The sequence below is a fragment of the Psittacula echo genome (genome assembly GCF_963264785.1).
Source record: "Psittacula echo genome assembly, chromosome: 2".
NCBI classification, from domain to species: domain Eukaryota; kingdom Metazoa; phylum Chordata; class Aves; order Psittaciformes; family Psittacidae; genus Psittacula; species Psittacula echo.
Genome location: NC_137737.1, coordinates 151,659,455 through 151,681,125, shown reverse-complemented (window position 1 = coordinate 151,681,125; position 21,671 = coordinate 151,659,455). Strand labels below are relative to the sequence as shown.

Genomic DNA, 21,671 nt, shown 5'->3' with positions numbered 1-21,671 from the left:
AAAAGGTGTGTTAGCACCCAGGAAAGTCACCTCTAGTCAGTGTTCAAAGTCAGCTGTTTGGCTCTCACACAAAAGCCCAGCTGCAGGATATAAAACAGTAGTATGCTCGCGTTTGGTCTTGACACAGGCTTCTGCCTTTCTTGAACTGGGACTGACTGTTGTGGCAATGTGCTCAAGAAGGATGCAGTTAATGCTGGAGGATGTCCTTGACTAAGCAAGGCTAATTCAATATGAGGGCTGGTTAACTGGAACCGCATCTGGCTTTCTGAAGTGTTAAGTCAGCTGAAGTTGTGGACTTCTACGGGAATTGGAAAAGTGGTCATTTTCACAGTTCTTAAAACACAACAAGTCTTCTGGTACTAAGCAACACTTGAGATCCTTGAGTAGCTGTTAGAATTCATCTTGATGCAAGTTTAAAAAAATACTCCGTTCAGCTTATGCCAGATTTCCAATCACTCATAAAAACTGAATCTATGGTGAATGTTTTGCTGCTAAGGCAGCAAATTTGATAGTGTATCTTGTATACAAACCTATGACATGGCTAAAGTTTAACAAGATTTCTTCAGTGTGCTGAATGCACAAGGGAAGATGTTCTGTTATGACTTCATTATGAACAAGTGTTCATGCAGCTTTGTATTCTGCATGTATTCAATGTAAATTGATATATGTTTCTATAACACATGTTGTCATAGTCTTGTAATAGTTGAATTAATCCGTCCTTACCATCTTCAGTTCCTTTCCTTTTGTCAGAGGCTGTTCACTGAACTCTAACCATTAGGTCAGTTGCATCTTCTGCTTGAATTTGTTTCATATCCAGAGTTTTGTTAGAGTGCAAACACTTTATTGTGCTTCTCTATTTATTAAACTGACTCCCAGAAAAGAAACCTTACATCCTTAGTGGGAAACTTTTCTGAAGGATGAAGGTCTTAATGTAGGTATTTGTATTGCAAAACCCAGTCCCTGACCCCTTACTCGTTTTAGGAAGTGATAGGGATTAAGTTAAACAGTCTGTTCTGCAGTGGCTATATGCTCTTCTGTAAACTTACCTTCAAAATATTTCAACCCCACAAGCATGCCCCTTCTCAGACCTTCAAAAGTAATGTTATCCAATATTTAAACTGCATGCGTGACCCTGTAAACTTTTAGGAGACTAGTTAATATCAAAGACAAAACCTATACAGAGGCATTTAGTTAAGGTATTGAAAATACTTTGGTGGAGGATGGAATGGTGCTGCTGAAGAGCTGAAGCATGGCAGTAATTGTAGGGATAGTTAAGAGTTATCTTCAGGCAGGTAACACTGTTCAGTGCTATATGTTTGCTGTTTGCTTGTTGATATGGGACTATGTAACGTGCTTTCAGAGACTGAGGTTTGTATTTTAAATCTGAATCTACAGACTCAGTCATCATTAGGCAGCTTGTACTTTTGGCTTTTTACTGTTCCTGTTGAAAGTATTTGTTTAAGTATGTGTCTGTGTTTTAGCTTTTTCCCCATTATGAATGTCCCCATTGTAGGGGAGTGGACAAAGTGGCTTATTCAGTCATGTTACAGAACATGCTAGCTAGACACGGAAAGGTAATTTCTCTGCTTTCTGATGTTGCTTGTTTACACAGCATTGGTGCACATGTAGCATTTGAAGACTTCACTAAGCTATGGTATAGAAAGCTGTAGAAAAGCTGCCCCTTTGAAGAAACATGTTTTGATGGATTGGTTCTCAAGTGTCTAAACTAGCCAATCCTAATTTAAAACTTCCTTAAATAAGGGGTGTTTTTCACAGGCTCAGAAATCAGGCCTGACTTTCCAAAGAACTGAGTTCAAATGCTTAGGAAACAGGACTTCCATTTTCTTGAGTTTTAAGGAGAAGGTTGAATGTGCAAAAAAAAGCAAGTAACTCACCTAGTGATGAAGTTCTGTGTGCAGAATCACTGTGATTGGTTGGATTACAGGCAAAGATGCTTTGATAAAAATCTGGATTTTTAACTGTTCAATCATTCTGTAGAAGATGTTGGAGCAGAGACTGGATCATTTTCAACAGTTTGGGATTAATTCATCTTCCTTCTCCAGCTTTTGTTAATTGTGTGAGTTATTACTGATCCTTGTGGATCCTGAACAATAGACCATGTGCTGTTCTTAGTTTGCTTTTCCCTTGCACACCAGTTGTGCTTTCCTTATGGAACTCAAGAAATCTGTCAGTGCAGGTTCTGAAAACTTGTTTTGCCAGACAGCTTGTTTTGACTTCACATTGCTTCAGTTTCATTGATTCCTAATAAATTAATGGTTCTTACTGTCATGCTGCCTTGCTCCAGGTAAAAGAAAGAATCAGGGGGAAAAAAGGGCATATACTGGTAGGTTGGTATAGTTGTACTAATTTGAAAGTTGTTTTTTTTAGAACTTAAATTCAAATATCAGGCTGTTGATGTCTTCTTATTCTTAAATAATTTGAAATCAGATTTTTGGGGAGCATCTTGTGTTTGTCTTGCAGCAGCGCTCCAGTGGACTCCTGGTATTTCAGGGCAGTGGTGCTTAAGTGTGTATTCAACCTCTGTAGAACATGGGAGGGTCCTTGAAAAAGCTGCCTTGTTATGAAATGTGTTTTTCATAGTCCGACCAAAGGTATTGATATCTGAAAATTATGGTAACATTTAAAACTGCTTCACTAATTTATCTGACTTCAAGTAATCTAATGATTATTTAATTTTTCTTCCACTTTTAGCTGGGATGTGACAGCAAGCACAAGAAGAACTGTTGAAACTTGATTATCTCCTGGTTTTGGGAAAGTCTAACTTGTGTTTAACTCATCAGTGTACATGATTTAAAAGGAATAACTCTTCATTGGCCACAGATGATTGCTAAGAGGCATTCCAAAATTTGTTTTGGATTATGGAGAGATAATAAAAATACCGACTTACGATGACACCACTTCCATTTGAGATTGCTTTTGTCCTAAGTAATAATGGCTGCTTTGGCTGTGGGTTGCTGCAGTTATGAGAACAATTGCTCAGTCATCATAGCTAGCATGTTCTGTAAGTGTATTAAAGATGAAAAAGAGCCAGTAATTCAGATCTTTATTTTTGTCAAACCTATAACTCTTACTGTTTTTCATCTGTCACTCCTCGCTGAGAAGAAGGGCAGTGGAAATGTGCTCTGCTGTGCACATTTTCTACTTCCCACCAGGTGAGGAATCCAGTGCACAAAACTCAGTGGGAGCCCTACTCCAGTGAGCCCCAGGCGTGTTCTTAAAATAGGAGATGGTTGTTGGAACTAAATTATCTTGCCATTTTTATTTTTAGGTTTGCTGGCATGGGTAATCTCATTAAGGTGCTAACCAGGGACATAGACCACAATGCAACACATTTTTTCTTGGATTTTGAAAGTAAGTCTCTCGGCCCTTCACAGCTGGTGCATTTAAAATGGTAACAGTAGGGTTGCTTATACCTGCTGCAGTGAAGGCTATAGGGGACTCAGTTGCAAATCTGCAATATGAAAGAGTTGCATGTTTTGGGTTATTTTTTCCATTCTTCTATTTTTTGTTCTTCTTTTTTTTTCCCCTTCCAGTAGTAGCCAAGCCACCATCATGCTACTGTGTAAATTTTCTTTCCTTGTGCTTAGTCATTTTGGGTCTCTGTGGTCAGTGATCTCCATCCATCTGCCTGCAAATCAAATAATCATACAATGAAAAATTCTGTCAGTATGCCATAGTAATCTGTGCTGAGCAGTTGTTCACTGTAATCCTGTCTTATACAAGAATGAGTACAAAATCATTCCTGATCCTGGTTTGCTTCTTCATGATGCGGTTAATGTGCATTCTTTTTACATTCAAAAATCCAAAGTGGAGTTGTCTGAGGTTCTCAGATGTTTTGGGCATTTTGTGTAAAAGATCTGTGGCATACCCGTGTCAGCATTTTCTGCACACTGAAGTGATGTATTTTGATGCCTTCTTCCATAATGGCTTTCTGGCAAAATTAAAGGGCTGACAAAATTCGAGCTCTTTCCTTCTGCTGTCCCATCAGGTAAAAATCTGTAGCATGGCTACAGTGTCAATGCTTGCAAATATGCTGCTTGGCCTTCAACATGGTACTCCTGCTCAGGACACTTGTGCTAGGGTGTACCGGGACAGAATGAGTCACGGCAAGGCCTCTGATTGGTGTCCTGCCTCTCTCCAAGGGGCAGCCTCTGAAGATGTTGGTGACATAGTCACTCCTTACAGGAAAGCTGCATTGCATCTCTGGGACCACCAGCTGAACGTCCTTGATGGGATCTCCCTCTACCCATCAGGGCGGCAGCCTGAAGGATGGGTTCATGCCTGATGGAACTGTCTGGTTTTCTTTCCCCCACTGCTTCAATCAACTACATTTGATCTGTTCCTTGTAAAAAGAAATCTGTCTTTTCTCTCATTCTTGTCTTGGCAGGTACCTTAACATGGGGAACCTTCTAAAAGTTTTGACATGCACAGACCTTGAGCAGGGGCCAAATTTTTTCCTTGATTTTGAAAGTGAGAAGTTGATTTTATATATCTATTACTCTTTGCCTGCAGTAGACTGCATCTGTCATGTACTAAATGTATGTTTTCACTTTGCCGTCCTTCTAACAGCTTTGCATGCCTGAGCTATGGATAATTGTTTGCTGAACCTTTGTAGAAAACAATCTGTTTTAAAACAACCTCCATTTCCAAAATGTAATGTATTTATTTAAGGGAGGGCTTTCAAAATTTTATTGTTGGAATCTGGTACGGTTCTTGTTTTAAACCAAAATGCTGTCTGCTTTTAATCAAAGAATTTAAATTTTTTGAAGATTACTTGAAGATTATTTGAAAATGCAAGGAGATACATGGAGGAAGGGTTAAATATGAAGCCTGATTGTCTCTTCACCTCCAATGTGCCACTGAATAATGCTGCATATACAGATTGGCTCACTACAGCTATTCATAGCTCTCTAGCATCATCATGTAAAGGTGTATATGTGAACCTTATTTGATTTGGCATTGAAATTTGACAGTTAACCTCATCCCTCCTTTAAAGGGGAGCTCTGAGTATAGAGATGAAATTGCTTTTGGAAAGAAGCGTATAGCTTGACTGGTCAATGCCAAGTGTTCCAGAAGGTTCACATATTGTTAGTATTTCTGCTTTTAGTTTTTGTTGCATGACATAGCCTAGGAATGGCAGGTAAGTGTTGTTGGCTGCTGCTTTGCATGTTTAATTACTTTCTTTTGGGTTATGCTATTGCTTTGCCCAGCTGTACATTAGCAAGCGTAAAATAAGAAAACTAATGTTCAAGCGCGTTTTGACCATGTAATAAAATACAATGGAATAGCGTAATAAAAAAATTGATGAAGTATTGTGGTATGGATAATTTGAGATTCATTATATCTTCTTTTCCTTCACCAAATTATTTTTCAGTTGTGCTTGATGAAATGGTAGCAGTTGGTTATATTAGTTCTAATATGAAAGCAAATGCATGGAGAAATATGTTTTTGATTCAGTGACTTTTACTGTTATGCCTTCTCTAAATGCTTATACTTTACTACTGATGTTATCAAGTCTCTCTTCTGAATATATTGATATTGGAAGATGATAACCATAGAAACTCTTCATAAAGGGAAGATAATCAAGGGCTGTATTCAAAACTGTTTAAGACTACTTCAAATCTCTCATATCATCAGAATAGGCAAGACATAGTGAATTGGGAAGAACTCATATGGGATAATGTTGGAGTTGTGAAGCTCCAGCTTAATCTGCAAATGCTACTTAATCGGATTAAATTAAATTCAAATTACCTGGACTGAATTAAACTCAAGGCATAATTCTGAAATCAATTGCAATAAAAATTGCTATTAAAAATCAGTTCTTTAGCTATCAATTTTGTTTTGAAGTGCATGTTTTGAGCATGAACAAGATTTGGCATGAGAGTAAGCAGGTTGCTGACATGAAATGTTTACATACGCAGTCAAATCAAGTTACTTATATTATGGCTGAATTGTTAGACTGTTCTTTATTCATTTTGGACCCTGTCCTGCGTTTGTTTCTGCTGCTATACTGTGTATCCATGCTTCTTTCTACTCTGTTTCAGATAGCTTGCCTTGACAGGATCTTGGCTTTGACACAGTCAAGATCTTTCTTCAAGACTTGGCACTTAATCTTGTGATATTGAACGTTGTGTTTTTATGTGGAAGAGCAAGTAAGCTCTGTATTAAGAACAAATTTACCAATTCTATGTTATGCCTGGCCCAATAATACACCGTTTGATGTCTTTTTTTCTTAAATCCATATATCTCTGGAGAGAGCAGGCTAGTTGAAAGCTTCTTGCACAATACAATAAAGAGCTAAAAATCTAATGCCACAAAGCTTTATAGGGATACAAACTCCAGATTTAGAAAGGTTTTTAACTGGCTTCTAGGATACTTATTTTTTTTCCAGATACTTATCTTGGTGTTAGATTCTAATAATTTGTGTAACTGACTATAAGAATGCATGCAAAAAATACTGCAGTAAACAATGTAATGGGCTGTTGGCTTTTCCTTGCCTAAACACTCCTTAAGCTTATGTTTTCCTTGGTCATTCACCTTACCCATTTGACACAAATAGTTGGCTTAAGTGTTCTACTAAAGTCTTTGCAGTGCCACTTTAACATGAACAGAGGAAAAGGCACAGCTTTGTAAAGAGGATATTGTTAACGTAAACCAACCACCTACAATGTGGGAAACTCGGAGCTCAGCTTTTTGGTGTCATTATTGTCACAGTGCCAATCCTTTCCAAATTTACTGATTTCAATAGGAGCTAAAATACAGAGTACTTTTGGTTGCAGATGGTGATCTCAAGCTAGCCCTGGAAGTATTCTGCATTACCTCCAAAGAACTTGGCTGGGTTTCAGAGGAGCCACAGAGATAGCATTCTCCATAGTAATGATGATAGAGATGAGTAAATGATTTCATCTCCAGCAGTCTGGGATTTTTCTCTCCCTTGCTTGTGAGTTTTTGTCCCAGCCAGTTTCAGATGACTTGATGTGTTCTTCCCTGGGAAAAATCTCAGTTTAAATAGTGTTTGCTGTGCAGTGTAAACTTTTAACCCCAAATTTCTCTCCCTACTAGTTCTGTAGGCTAGCCAAATATGTTTTGAAATAGTCACTAAATGTGTGTGTTCCCCGCATGCAATATGTTGTCATACTTCCATAGCATTTAGTTCACATAACAGCATTTGTATATTGTTTCAAGTCTCCTCTTTTGTCTTTAATACGTTATTGTGTGAGCTTTCTGAATTCTAACTGTATACTGCATCTAGTTCTGGTTAAACTTAATTCAGAGATGAACTCCCCATTTGTTTGAGAGACCTCAGTCTTCACTTTTCTTTCGATTGGATTAAAATGAGAAAGTTACCCTGCGTCAGCTACCTTGGCAACAATATCAAACCTCTGAACATGTCAGTGAGCTGTGCTGACTGTGTTATTCTTTGTATGGGAAACGGTGCTTGGTAAAGGCAAAGCCTTTTCATAAAGTTGTAGCAGGAAGTTACATCCGTGGAAAGGGAAGAGAGAAACCTCTCCTTTATCCTGAGCTTTGCATGCCTGGCATTGCAGGTTGCTTTTTCTTAGCTGTCAAGACTTAACTCCAGATGCACAACTCCTTTTCCTGCTCTGTGCACTCCACATAGAGGAAAATGAGTTCCACAATTAGAGATTCTCAAATGACAGTTCCATAGCTTTTCTGTACGCATAGCAGGTACATACTCATATAGGGGAATGCTACCTCCATCTATTCAACGTTACAGCAGTGCTTAGAAAAAGGAAGCTTTCTCTCTTTCTCCACCTGTTAATAGACTTTCAGAATAGAGTGCCCTAACCAGCACTGAGAAGCAAATAAGTTAATTGCTTTGAGTCAGTGCTAGGACTTGAACATTTTCTGTCTTGTGCCTTTTAGATATATCCTCATGGCTGCACAATACATTTACGATGTTAATACAGAAAGAATTTAGGGTTGTTTTTTAAATTTGAGCTCTTTTCTAGGTACAAGAGAATTACAGATGGGAGAGGAGCTTAGCCGGGACAAATCAGGTTTACAGATTATTTCTGCTGGAGAGGACTAGGTGTATACATACACCTAGTATATAATATATTTATATATTTAGAAATATTTATTTAGAAGTTGGTCATAATCAAGACAAGCAAAAAAACTCCAAAACCACCACCCCAGCAAACTAAGTATAAATAATCAGTTTAGGTTTTCTGGAGCATTTTAGGGAAGTGAATTATAGTAGCCTGCTATAGTAGCAGTATACTATATAGTATACTATAGTAGCCTTCTGTCCTAAGTGAAACAGACTAACAGAGGTGTTGAGGATGTTGACTTGCATAGCCAGCTGCTCAGTGAAGACCACTTAATTTGTATCTGGAAGATGATTTTTCATTTCTGAACTTGGAAGGTCACAGTACTGCATCTGTTCTGCTTGTTGGTGGGTTTTGAAATGAGGAGTTCTCACGAGCCCTTCTGCTGTGTCTCCCCCCCCGTGTTGAAAAATGAACTCTCCTTGCTAGAGAGGGTAAAGAAAAAATGACATGAAAAATTAAATAGGCAAGAGATGTACTCAGTGTGAGACGATCCAAGTGGCAAGTCTTGATTGCATTATTTAACAACACAATCTGGAATGCTATAGAGCTTCACGGTTTACTCTGTATTTCACTATAGCATTTCATGTTTGTGCATGAACTGCTGCCAGTCAACTGGTGCTTACCTGTCTGCTCTTCTCCCTCATTTTTTTGTCTTCATTTCTTACAGCAGTCTTCAGCAGCTTTCAAAATTATAAATGTGACCTTTGTGATGATCTGAAAAGCACTGGCCACTTTTACTCGATGCCTAATCAATGTGGTGCTCTTATACTTCTGGTTTTTAAAGGAGTGACCAGCTTTTTTAACCTGTGCTAATTCTTGATGGTTCTCGAAATACCATAGTTAAACTGTTGCAAGGTCTATATATAGGCATATTTGCTAATAATGCCCACTCTCTATGCATTAAACCATAAAAGTAATAAGTGTTATGCAGAAATGACAGCAACATCCAGACAGGCAATGCATGTGGAACTCGCTTTCTTCTAATATAATTTGTTTTCTAATGTTCTTTTTTTTTTCCTACTGTATAACACTAGGATGCTGTGATTTTTAATTTATTTTGTTTTTAATGTAAGTATGTAACTTCTATCCCTGTTAGAGGGAGTTATACTGGTCATGGAAAAAGCACTTTAAAAAAGACATTTTCCAGACTCTTCAAATTGCACAAAATCATGAGGAAATACTGTCCATAGATAGCTTTTATTTGTCCAATAAGAAAGAATCTGTTATTAATACCCTGACTTTTTGAATTGAAAATCCTGGATTAAGATATTTGATACTCATAACATATTTTGCCCACATAAACAGAGAAGTGTATTTTTATAACAGCTTCAGCAGCAGCTTCATTGACTAATTTTTTTCCATATCAATCTAAAAGGAACTAACCTTATAGCTGCCATCAGGATTTTGAAAGAGAAATTGATCTCATCAGTTAAACCAGGTCTGAGATATTTATACAAGGTGATTATTTATAAAACTTAAAGCCTTTTATTGATTCTTCTCAAAGCATACTTCTTACTGAATCACACTTCATTAAATGTGTGTGTAGCTTTTCAAAATGTTGATCAAATACACTTTCGGAAAGTCTCTAATTACAGAAAAACTGAGACACAGCATGTGTTGTTAACAAGGGAGGATAAAAAGCCAACACCAGAGCAGGTTTACATGAGATCTTTTTGTTGTCAGCTCTGATTTTGCAATAATGCAGTTAAAGAATACGTTTTGAGAATTAAATATATTTAGAAGTAAAAGAGTAGGCTCCTCTCCCAGCGAGTAAAAGGGGAAGCACGGAAGATGGAAAATGATCTGATGCAGTGTTTCTAGATAACAGTAAACATTGCACCTCCTGTAATATCTGCAGTGAGTATGTCTGAGTGCCTTCCTAAGTCTCTTTCACAGAGCTTGTACTGCACTTCAAGGTGAGATTGATGGGGTAGCCATAAAGATGATTTGTCAGGATTCCTTCTCATAACTCAATTCTAAATCAGTCAGGAAGGGTAGTTTCCAGATGGATTTCTGGGACACTGAATGAAGCTAAGAGACTACTAAAATGAATACCATTACTTTCTTGGAGTTCCTCATACATCATAGCAGCTCTTCTGAGAATCAAAATTCTTGATGAGTTGCTGCATGAAGAATTTGCCCTGTAGGTGATGGTGTGCCTATTGAATTCCTTATTGTTGTTACATATATATTTAATATGTTCTACTGTTTAGATGCCCAACCTACAGAATCTGAAAAGGAAATTTATAATCAGGTGAATGTAGTGTTAAAGGATGCAGAAGGAATACTGGAAGACTTGCAGTCATATAGAGGAGCTGGCCATGAAATACGAGAGGTGAGCTAGAGTGTTATGATTGTGTACAACCTGTGGTTGTTCATTGTCTGATCCTAACCGAATACGGCTGGATTTTAACTTTGCTTGCAGGAGCTGTTTTGGCAGAGCATGTTGTCTATTAAAATTGCTGTCTTGAATTTCTGCTCTGGAATGTTCCTTTTTAACAGTGAAACAGATGTCGCTTGTTTCAATAATATTAATGCACATAAGTAATAGCAAATGATGCTTCTCAGACTTTTTATGGAACTGTTGCTATTGATTTTTCTTTATATTCCCACATCAGCTCTTGAATTAGTGGTGAGTTTGGAAGGAGCCTGGCGTGACTGCAGTGCAGTATTTAGTAGTGTTGACATCTTTTTGTATGTTAATTGGAGAGGTCTGATGTGTGGTAGTCCTTACACAAAAGATCTCATTATAATTCTCTTGAATTGGCTTTTATTTACTAAAGTAGATACTTGGAAGAGAAGTTTCTGTACAGCATGTCATGCCATTTCTCCTTTGCCTTTGAGAAAGGGTAGGATAAATACTCTTTCCAACCTACTTTCCTTCTTTCTCAGATGTGGTAGTGGAGGCTGGTTTGCTCCAAAAGTGAGGAGTTACCCACTGTAACACACTGTCAGAAATACTATTAGATAGGAGTCGTCTCCGCTCCCTCCAGATGAATTTGAGATACTCATAGCCATTCAGCTTTAGTTAAAGTACCATGAGTTTTTCCCTCTGTTGAATTTGTAAGGTAGGTTTAAGAAGAGTAGCTGTGGCACACAAAACCTTTAGGAGGGGAGATAGCTTGCTTGCTTTTCAAAGAAGAGGCTGCAGGAACAAGAAGGAAGCTTGCAGGTCCAGTCAAGAAAGACGAGGGGTGCTCCTGAGAGGAGGTAGAATTGCAGGAAGGAAATGTTCTGGGGACCAGAGAGAGTGTGCTAAGGCTCACAGGCTGGAGTTGACTGAAACAGATTTTGGATTTGAGTACTGTACTGTGAAGATGCATCAGAAGAGTTATAAGCATTTTTATTTCTGCTTTCGTAGTAATTTTCAGTTGCTAAGCAGTTAATTTCAGTAACCTGGAGACATTGAATTTAAGAATGTATCTGTCTGGGAAGTTCACTGTAAAGATAAGGTCTATGAATACATACCTCAAACCTCTGGTATACACCATGTCTTGGTGGTGCTTTATGTTGCTGATTACGCTTAAATGTTCTGACTGTAATATTTAGCCTGGTTTGGGTTTTTTTTTCTTTGCAAATTCAGAAGGTGGCGATGGACACCAACGCTAGGATGAGGGCTTGATCACTAAGCTTATTTGCTTAGAGGTATCCCAGCAAAGTTGTTGATATTAATAAGCGAGGTCTGCTTATGTACGTTTTCTTGTTTGAGTAGCTTTATTTTTAACAATTTCTTCATCCTCTCTCCAAATTGTTTTTCTATTCAGGATACTTATTTTTAACACAAGTATTCAGAGCTTTTTGGAAAAGACATGTGTTAGCACAGGCTTATCTCTCAACTTGAAACTTCTCAGTAGGTAGAATTTTCAATTCCTAGCTCTTCAATTGTCCTCTATAGCTATTTCTCTTTTTCTGTGGTACTGCATCAGTTATTCCTAATCTAAGCATACTTTTTCCCTCTTTTTTTTTTTTTTTTTTCCTAATTTGAAGGCAATACAGCATCCCAGTGATGAGAAGTTGCAAGAGAAGGCGTGGGGTGCAGTTGTTCCACTAGTAGGCAAGCTAAAGAAATTCTATGAATTTTCTCAAAGACTAGGTAAGTGGAATGGTATTAACTTGGGGGATTTTGTCTTCATTTAGTAGTACATTTGACATATTCAGGTGTGATGACATCGAGGGCAAGCCCTTGTTAGTAGATAAAAGCAAATATTGCATATATTCCCTCATACACTGGATTGGATCTTATATCTGTGTGCTACCTTCTTGCATGGGAAAGCTTACTAGTTTAGGTGGATACCTGAGAGGGAGAATGGGAGCGTACATGTCATCCTCTTCCTCTACTGCTTTAGTAATTCTCAAAGGCACTAACTAGCTGATTGTTTTGAAAATTAGTAGACTAATTCATTGGGAATTAATTCTGTTAATGTTTCTGATATCAAGAGTACTTAAAAGTGACTGTTATTTCCCCAAAAATCCCACAAATAATTTGGTTCCTGCAGGTGCAATACTAAAGATGGTGCTTCATGACCCTTACAAAACCAACTTGACTGATGTTGTGTCTAAATTGATAAAACCCATTAGACTTGATTTTTCTTCCCAAAAACTTTTAGAAAGTTACTAGCATAGCTTATGAAAAAAGGAAGGGTTTTGCAGGCAAGTTACACTTTATTAAGGAGGTAAAGTATTTTTCTCAAGATGAGCAGGAAATTGGATTATAAATTTATCTTAACCATTGCTTCTGCTGATAGGTATGTACCCCTTGAATTCTGCATTATCTTAAAGGCTGTAATCAGCTAACACAGGTTATTGAACTGTTTTACACAGATATTGCAGATTTTACACAGATATTGCAGTTAAAGCTCAACTAAAACTTTTAAACAAGTTTTTTTCATGGCTGTCAGTGCTGGCTAGACCTTGTCTTTACAGCAGTTCCTAAGTAAATATGGCAACAGTGGCACATAGAAACAATTCATCAAGGCCCTTTATTGTTAATTGCCAGGTATTTTGGCATATGTATAATTTAAGCCTAGAATGCAGAATATCCATCAGTAGAGACAAAAAGTGGGTGCAGTTGTATATTGCCAAATGTTTTCCTCTCACTTAAGAGGCAGGATTGCGAGGTCTGCTGGGAGCTCTGACAAGCACTCCATACTCACCAACGCAACACCTGGAGCGAGAGCAGGCTCTTGCTAAGCAGTTTGCAGAAATTCTTCACTTCACACTCCGGTTTGATGAGCTCAAGGTAGGAACTTGTCATTTTGTAAGTTCAAAAGCTAGCAAAAGGAAAATGAGTCTATTTACTGAAGCAATCTGTTTTGTGCTCTGTTCTAGATAGAGCATGCAGTAGATGCTCAGATATCTACTGTGCTCGGCTCGTTTGCGTGATCTAGAGTTAGATCAAACTGGAAAGCTGATGGAATATCTTATCAGCTTCAGGCACTTGTTATAGTTCAGTTCATATTAATCATGTTTCTTCACCCAAATTTGGGATATCTCTTGGGATAATGCTGCTGCTCTTTATATATCCACACCCATAGTCCAGCTATTTTCTTGCTAATGTGCAGAGAACTAAGTTGAAATGATCTTCATTTGCTGGTCTTATCCTAGAAGTGAAAACAGTACAGCCATTTTTTTTTCCAACCTACTAATTTCAGACTCCTCTTTAGGAGACTGCTGCTTTTCTTGTTCTTGTTAGATCTGGTTCTGAAAAATCAGAGAATTTAGCCAGAAAGCTTCATGTTCTATGTACCACTTCCCAACATATCACAAGGCTTTTTAGTTCAGAAGGGTGACTGTTTTCTTATTCTCAGTATTGTATTTTATGAAAACTTACCTTTATATTTTTCTTGACTGTGTCAAAATTCTTTTGCTTCTATATCTATATAGATGACAAATCCTGCTATACAGAATGATTTCAGCTACTATAGAAGAACTCTGAGCCGTATGAGGATTAACAATGTCCCAGTAGGTGACCCTTGGAAGAGATTAAGTATAATCTTATACTATCACTTACCTTTTTAATGTACAGAACAAGTAAATTCTTCTTTCCTTCTCTTTTACAGGCAGAGGGAGAGAATGAAGTAAATAATGAGTTGGCAAACAGAATGTCTTTATTTTACGCTGAAGCAACGCCAATGTTGAAAACCTTAAGTGATGCTACAACAAAGTTTGTGTCAGAGGTAAGAGTATAAATTTATGGCTTGGATAGTGTATGTCAAAGCACTGCAGGGCCAGACGTAACTTTGGAACATAAGAACTCCTCTACCAGACTTAATCTGGCATCTAGAAATCAAACTTTTGGGTTTGGAGCCTCAAAACACATAAAATACCTTTCACAGATGCCGTAGAGTTTAGGGGAAGTTCAGCCAGCCACCTTGTTAGATACATTGCAAAGAGTGAACAGATAGCAGCATGACAATGTTGGCAGCAATAGTTATCTTTGAGGAAGAAGGTGGAGAGAGGTATGTTGCCTGCAATTTGGTGGTGATTTAGAAGAGAAACTTCAGAAAATTGAAGAGGAAATGGCTTGATTCTCTGTGTCGGAATAGGAATTGAAACATAGCTTCCCTTTCTCCTTCCCAATACACTTCTGTTTTAGCTGTGTAAAGTCAAGTATATTTACATTATTGAAGAAGAGGGAAGGAGCTTGAACTACAAAACTTTCCTGGCATGTTAACACATCCCTCTTTATCGTTAACTACCTAAACAAAAGTGGTAAAATCTAGTTATTACAAGTATTGCACTTGTCTTCTGATAACTGTGATTTTTGTCTTACATGACAAAGATCCACACTATTTCGTAATAAAATAACATGTACATTACATTATTAATACAAAAATACATTTGTCTTCTAATATTTTTCCTGAGTTCAGCTTTCCGCTTGAAATGCCTTGAGAAAAATCACCTCTTATTTTACAATTCTTTGCAATGTTTGTCTGTGACAATGTTAAGTCTTACCATTGCAGCAGATGCATGTATTTGCCTATAGAAATTTTTGTCTTTAATGAGCAGGTTAGATAATTCCTTTGAAACTTTCCAAAAGTCAGTAATGTCAATGGTGTGTTTCTTTGACTACAAACAAACAAGCAAACCCTATATGGTAGGCTTTGCTCTGTAAGTTGCTAATCTGTATTGTAATATTGTCACAAATCAGTGCAAGACTACCTGACCTACCCGGCTGTGTTGATGTTTTTAATTCCTCTACATTTGCCATGCCAACAGATCACTGATTTGGTATAGGTTTTGTAGTGTAATATTTCACAGTAATTGAAGTAGAAACTTTATTCTTCTTATTATCTTCTTCTGCAGAATAAAAATTTACCGATAGAGAATACTACAGATTGCTTAAGCACCATGGCTAGTGTGTGCAGGGTCATGCTGGAAACCCCGTGAGTATAAACTCAGCTTATATTGTGTAAGAATTATCTCTGTATTTAAGACACAGCTTGTGATGCGTAAGGTGAAAGAAATATAATTGGAGTAATTAGATGCTTTCTTTTTACCAACTTAGTTGTCTACCTTGACATGAAACTAACTTGTCTCATTTTGCTAGCCATGCAAATTGTGCGGTCTACTTTTCTGGACTTATTAATATTTAAAACCAGAATGGCTATAAAAGCTAGACAACCTCTTGGCACTCTTTAGAAATGGCTTTCTCATGTATAATTCAGGGAAATACACTATTTTAGCATGATTGCCTAGGGCCTCCTGAAAGAGAGGTTATGGGCAATGCATTGGATGTTACGTCTTGCAAGTTGACTTGGCTGATGGGTGGAACAAAATGACAGTGCCCCTGCCTGGGGAATTATGAGACAACTGATAGGCATGAAAGCATGAAATGCTGTAAATTTGAGAGGCACTGGGGGTATGCACACAAAGTCAGACAAAACTTTGGGCTGTTTTATCTGTTTCTTCTGAGTTCTAAATAGTTTGCCATTGGTAAAATTAAATAAGCTTCTCTCCGAAAAACACAGTACGTCTGTTTTGGAGCACATTAAGAGCTTTTCTTAACCTGAGTCAGAAGTTAGGATTGCATGTGTATTACAGGATGGAAGGGAAAAGGGCAGGAAGCACTGAAAGCGAAGTTAGTATGTATTGGTTTAATTTTTTTTTAGTTTGAGAATCTATATTAATCTACAGAACTTTTTAAGCAGTGGTGTGACTTGTAGGCAGGTTATTGAATGGAAAAAGGAAAAAAGGCTGTGGGCTTTGTGGATTTGGGATTTTTATTTGAATTGTTTTGTTGGGACTTTTTTCCTGTGAGGATTTATAGTAGGATTTTTCTCTTTAATCTTACTTTGAGCATCACTAGTATGTACTTTTGTATGTCATGGATAATAATCTGTGTTTTTAAATCACAGTGAATATAGAAGCAGGTTTACAAATGAGGAAACAGTATCATTCTGTCTGAGGGTAATGGTGGGTGTCATCATACTCTATGACCATGTGCATCCGGTGGGCGCGTTTGCCAAAACTTCAAAAATTGATGTAAGTTTCCTGTTACTAAATAATCTTTTGAGTACTTAAATTGTGTGTAGGCTCCTTTTCTGTCCTCCAGGTTCTAGTAGCAGATACACATTTTGGATGGTGGTAGCTGTTAGCATACCATATGCATAAGTAGTGAGAAATACAAGCTAAGCCTTCAGACATACAAATGATCATTGTTAGGTCATGAAAAATCTGGTTTGATGGAATTTGGATAGCGTCTTGCAATACTTGTAGACAGTGGTTGTGTTGAAAGATACAAATCAGAATGACTGGAAATAACAATGGCATCTAGCTTGTTCCCACTATATGGTAAAAAGCAAGTTCACCATCCACCAGCCTTCAAGTCTTCAAGTTTCTGCTGGTGTTTGACAGCAAGTCTATGGAATACATGGTATTACTGAATGCCGCTTCATTGTTTTAAATTATCCCATTGTATTAGCTACAGTTTGTCATTATTTCACTGGTTGAATGCAGTTGTTCTTAATGGATTTATGATAAACAAAGATTTTTGTTTACAGTTCCTTTTTTTAAGGTCATTAAAACAGAGCTTGACATCAAAATTGCATTGTCTGAAGATATGCAGATTTTTTAAGTAACTAAGCCATTCTGTCATGAGAAAATGTAATACTGAAAGCTTAATTCCTTTCTAATAGCAAGAAAATGTCTTTGCTGCAAGTTTTAAATACTTAATTTTTCTTTGACAAACTAAATATAAACCACTTCCGACAGCTTAAAAGGTATAACTGTATAATTTTTTATCTCCAGATGAAAGGGTGCATCAAAGTTCTTAAAGACCAGCCTCCTAACAGTGTAGAAGGCCTTCTAAATGCTCTCAGGTACTCCTACTCTTTTATTTGAAATCTTTTACGTGATGTTTCATAGCTTCATAACTTCCAGGACATTTCCTTCAGCAGCAAGCTATTCACTCAGGGTTACAGGTAAAAGGTGAATGTGGTTATTGCAGGCTTCTCATCCAATGTGTCTTGAGGAAGGGATGAATGAAAAAGCTGCTGTGCTTTAAAAGCTAAGTTGTAAACTTGAAGTTGTTAACTCTAAGATAACTTTTTGTGTACTTTAAATGGACACAGATTGAGTCTGTAGAGGTAAGACAGGCTAGGCATTATACCTGAAGTTAAAGCTGATGACAAAATGTAATATGTACTAAAACAAGACTAGAGGTTAGCTCTGATCACATCTACTGACTGGACAACCAAACGAATGAGAACTGCAGCACGTGCACAGTGACTTGTGCCAGCTTACCAAAGAAATGTCTGGATTATTTTGCATCGGCCATATCCTCCATTCTGTGTGGTTTAGCCATAGCTTAATGATTTTATTTATTATTAGTAGACTATAAGAGTAGTTTCATGTGATTTGTTTCACACATAGCTTCATATATGTGAGGCAGGTAGTTTTTTCATATGTGACTAGAAATGGTTCCTTTCGCAAGATATTTATAGGGAGGTACTTAAGGTAAAAGCCTCAGTGTTTTTACTGTAGAATAGATTAGTTGCCACATTAATTGGAGAGGTAAAGAAAAATTAATAATTCTAATAATGTAGAAACCTAAAACCTGGTGATTTGGATCATAAAGCTGTATCTGCAGTTGGTAACATGCTCTTCATTCTTGTCCTTTCTTGAAGAAGTATCGTTTTACTTTCGTAACAGTTTACTGCACCTGGGTATTGTTATTCATGCACTACTTTCAAATGTGGAAGCTTTCGTTTGTCTCCCCTGAAAGTGTAGAGTTGTACTTAGTTTCACTACATAGAAGAAAAACAGCATTGATTTCATTTTTCCTTTTGTGTGAAGATGTGGTAAGAATTAACTGTACTATAAGTGGTTTCACTTGCAAAGGTTTTTTTCCAGATTATTAGCTAAAATAATATAAATCTGGGCTTAATTTGAGATGTCGTGTGAGTATTTCCATGCTGAAATCATTTTGTTATTCATCTCCGAACCTCCTGTATGTGATCGGCCTTTGGAATGGTGATGAGTAAAAACACAAGCTTCCACAATACAATGCTGTATTAGCATTTGTTTTCTGACTGATTTATTGTGGTTGCAGCTGCAGATGAACATCCACCTTTACTGGTACCCTGATTTTCCCCATCATGGTTGACACTATGAAAGTACCTGGAAAGTGTAGTTCAGCTTCTCCCTTCGTTGTGTATTATTTTGTGATTATTCATGTATGTTCAGTCTGTGCTGTCATTCCACCACACCAACCCATTTCATGCATACGTACTTCAACAGTCGTGGTTTCACTCATCTGAGTTACTTGTTTGGGTAGGATATTTGAATCTTTCTTTAAATCACATTTGGAGTTATTAGGAAGAGATGCAGAGGTGAGCTGCTGTGTGTGAGCGTGGTGAAAACAGATTCAAGGTGATGTCATGAGAAATTAAGTCCAAATCTAAGTCTTTTGAGTCTGGAGAAGTGTTAGAAGTTCTCATGATTTCACAAGAGATAGATTATGTGTCTTAACAGCAAATGGAAGTTGGTGTGGATTTTGGAGGGAGATCAGCTGTTCATAATTTGAAATTAATATAAGTGCTGTAATCATGTTCAGCTTTTTCACACGGGCAGAATACCAAGTGCAGTAACTTTTCTGAATTTTAGGAAACCTTAGGCATCTTGTTTGTGGAAAGCATAAATGACCAAAAAAGACCAAAAAAGGCTGAAATCTATATTGTTATTAGTTTCCAAAACAAAAGGCCATTCTTCAAGTGAACAACAAAGATCACTGCAGTTGTGGATAATAATGAAAGTGCTATTTTAATTTAAATTACAGAATTAAGTTTTTACTTGCTTTTAGATTACAGTTAAGGAAGATTGGGAAAACAGTAATACAAAGAAGTCAGCACTGGAGATGCGCAGTACTTTCTTTTAAAATAAGAGATGACCAAGTTCTTTGTAGTAATGTAAAAATGTGCTCATGTAATAGAGAATTTGGAAGGGGGAAGGGGTTAAAATGAACACGTCTATACTCCTTAGTTTTAGCAGCACGGTTACTTAGCTGAACAGCAAGTTAGGCTGAAAACCAATTACATCTGTTCTCATTGAGGGATCTGGAAAGGTTTGGTCACTTTCAGTTTTGAAGAAAACTTTGTGAAGCTGTGTTTTATTTGAAGATGTCTCCTATGGATACAGACCTCAGAGTTGAAGTCTTACTGATAATTAGCTGGCACAAGTGGTAACATTTACTACCAAATGGCCTGTGAGCACAAAAGCAGAGATCCATCTTAGGCTTATTTTAACTCCCCTTGGTTTATAGTTTGGATTGATTAATAGCACTTTCTGATCAGGATATCCAAGCTATGTACGTGGTAAAGGTGGAGTGGGATTACTCTCTTACATTCAAGTAAAGCCATAAAGTTCTTACATACAAGTTAAGCCATAAAGAAATTGCATAGTTGTTAAGCCAAAGTAAAATAGCATCTGTGCTTTTCTCAACTTGGTTTTTCTTTCTGTGTTTAGGTACACAACAAAGCATTTGAATGATGAGACTACCTCCAAGCAAATCAAATCCATGTTGCAATAACAGTTACCTGGAATTCGCACCTGCTGTAGACAGACAGTATTCTGCAATGACTGAGATGCACAGAGTTGTTTTTTTTTAGTGATTGCAACTACTCTCTCGTTCATCCTTGCTTTTTATTTTCTCTCTTCCTGTTTACCCTTGGTTTTTTTTAATCACTTTCTTGTTCTTAAGTAAGCTCAGACTTCTTTTCTGTGCCAAATCAATGAAAATTATCAATTCTGGGAAGTATTTCTGCTTTCCTGAATAGCCATCCTAAGTGGCAGCTAATTATGCGTTGCATTTGGATTTTCTCTGTACTGGGGAAAGATTTGTGACTTGAACTAAATATTTTTAAACTTGTGGGTTTTTTTTTTTCTTTTTTTGAAAAAACTAATATTTAATATTGCTTCTTCTGCATGGCGAGACTGCCTACTTCTGCTATTTAAAAATCCCTCAATGACTTCATTTTCTATTGCAGCTTATTTTCATGTGCAACCATGAGGAAACTAAGAGCAGATTTGTTTAAATTAACTGTGTTTGTACAAAATGGTACCCAACACAAAGGTTTTTTTAAATAAGTAAAAACTTGTTTTGTTGAAAAGTTACGTTTGCATTTTGACTCATTTTTGTAAGGATGTATGTTGTATGTTTAACCTTTAATAACTAACGTTAAACTGTGGTGTGTGCGTAGCAAAATTACGTATGCATGTTCATGTCAAATGATTGGCTGTGGATAAGATAATAAAATCAGCTTTCATTTTTCTAAGTGTGGTTTGATTTACCAGTATTTTGAGTGAGATGTCTTCGTGCTCTTTGGATTTTTACAAAAAAATAATAAATTTATAAATTTTATATAGTGAAAATTCTGCTGTTTCATTACCAGTAACCTCTAGTCTAACCCACTGATGTAAGCCTGGCATGTATTAGGGTTCTCTGCTCTGTGCTGCTTTCCTGTCCCCACAAATACTATTTGTACAGGCTTTGGAGAAGAACTTCTGTGCAATCCATGTGGATGCCAGTGGATGTTGCTGAAGAAACCTAATCTGGGCTACTCACATTGACATGTCAGTAGAGTCATCAGAAATAATGTTCCAGGTTAGGATGTCAATTTGGCTCCTTCAGTACCAGTGATGGGGAGAGGAATGTCCCTTACTCTGTACTGGTGTATGCTCCGGTGGATCTAGGTATTATGAACTGTGTGTAAAATCTGAATAATCTTAGCATCCTAATGATGTTCCCTGTTTGGCTAGTATTTTATCACAACACATGTTAAGCTTTGATAGTTTGGTGAAGAAAATAAAGCTTTTTGAGAGGGGAAGAATTGAAGGCGGGGAAACAAGAATTGAGAATTACTAAAAAACATCTGTGGGAAATAAGAAGTTTTGCTTCAATGGGCAAACATTGGTGCACCTCGTGTGTGGTGCTGGTGTGCTTATGCCTGAAATCGTTCTGGAAAGATTTGAAACCTGCAGGGAAGCGTAAACACCCTCAGCTTTATTTGCTGGACATGTAATGGATTGTACTTCTCATGGCATGCTACCTCCAGATATAACAAAGCGGCATGACTG

At 37.3% G+C, this 21,671-nt stretch overlaps 1 protein-coding gene across 4 annotated transcripts in view; it reads left to right on the top strand.

Annotated features, from left to right (window-relative positions):
• The window catches only part of CYRIB (CYFIP related Rac1 interactor B), a 77,535-nt gene extending 56,880 nt beyond the window's left edge, over positions 1-20,655 (top strand). For 2 of the 4 annotated variants that reach the window (XM_080639641.1, XM_080639640.1), the window contains exons 4-13: positions 4,409-4,491; positions 10,310-10,431; positions 12,084-12,189; positions 13,199-13,335; positions 13,980-14,057; positions 14,156-14,272; positions 15,402-15,481; positions 16,454-16,580; positions 17,346-17,416; positions 20,061-20,655. In XM_080639641.1, the coding sequence (XP_080495767.1) occupies positions 4,419-4,491; positions 10,310-10,431; positions 12,084-12,189; positions 13,199-13,335; positions 13,980-14,057; positions 14,156-14,272; positions 15,402-15,481; positions 16,454-16,580; positions 17,346-17,416; positions 20,061-20,124 (975 nt within the window). In that variant the 5' untranslated portion in view covers positions 4,409-4,418 and the 3' untranslated portion in view covers positions 20,125-20,655. Of the gene's footprint in view, positions 1-3,289; positions 3,373-4,408; positions 4,492-10,309; positions 10,432-12,083; positions 12,190-13,198; positions 13,336-13,979; positions 14,058-14,155; positions 14,273-15,401; positions 15,482-16,453; positions 16,581-17,345; positions 17,417-20,060 lie in introns of those variants that run through there. The other 2 variants (XM_080639642.1, XM_080639643.1) reach the window with 2 other exon arrangements.
• Positions 20,656-21,671: the final 1,016 nt, after the last annotated feature.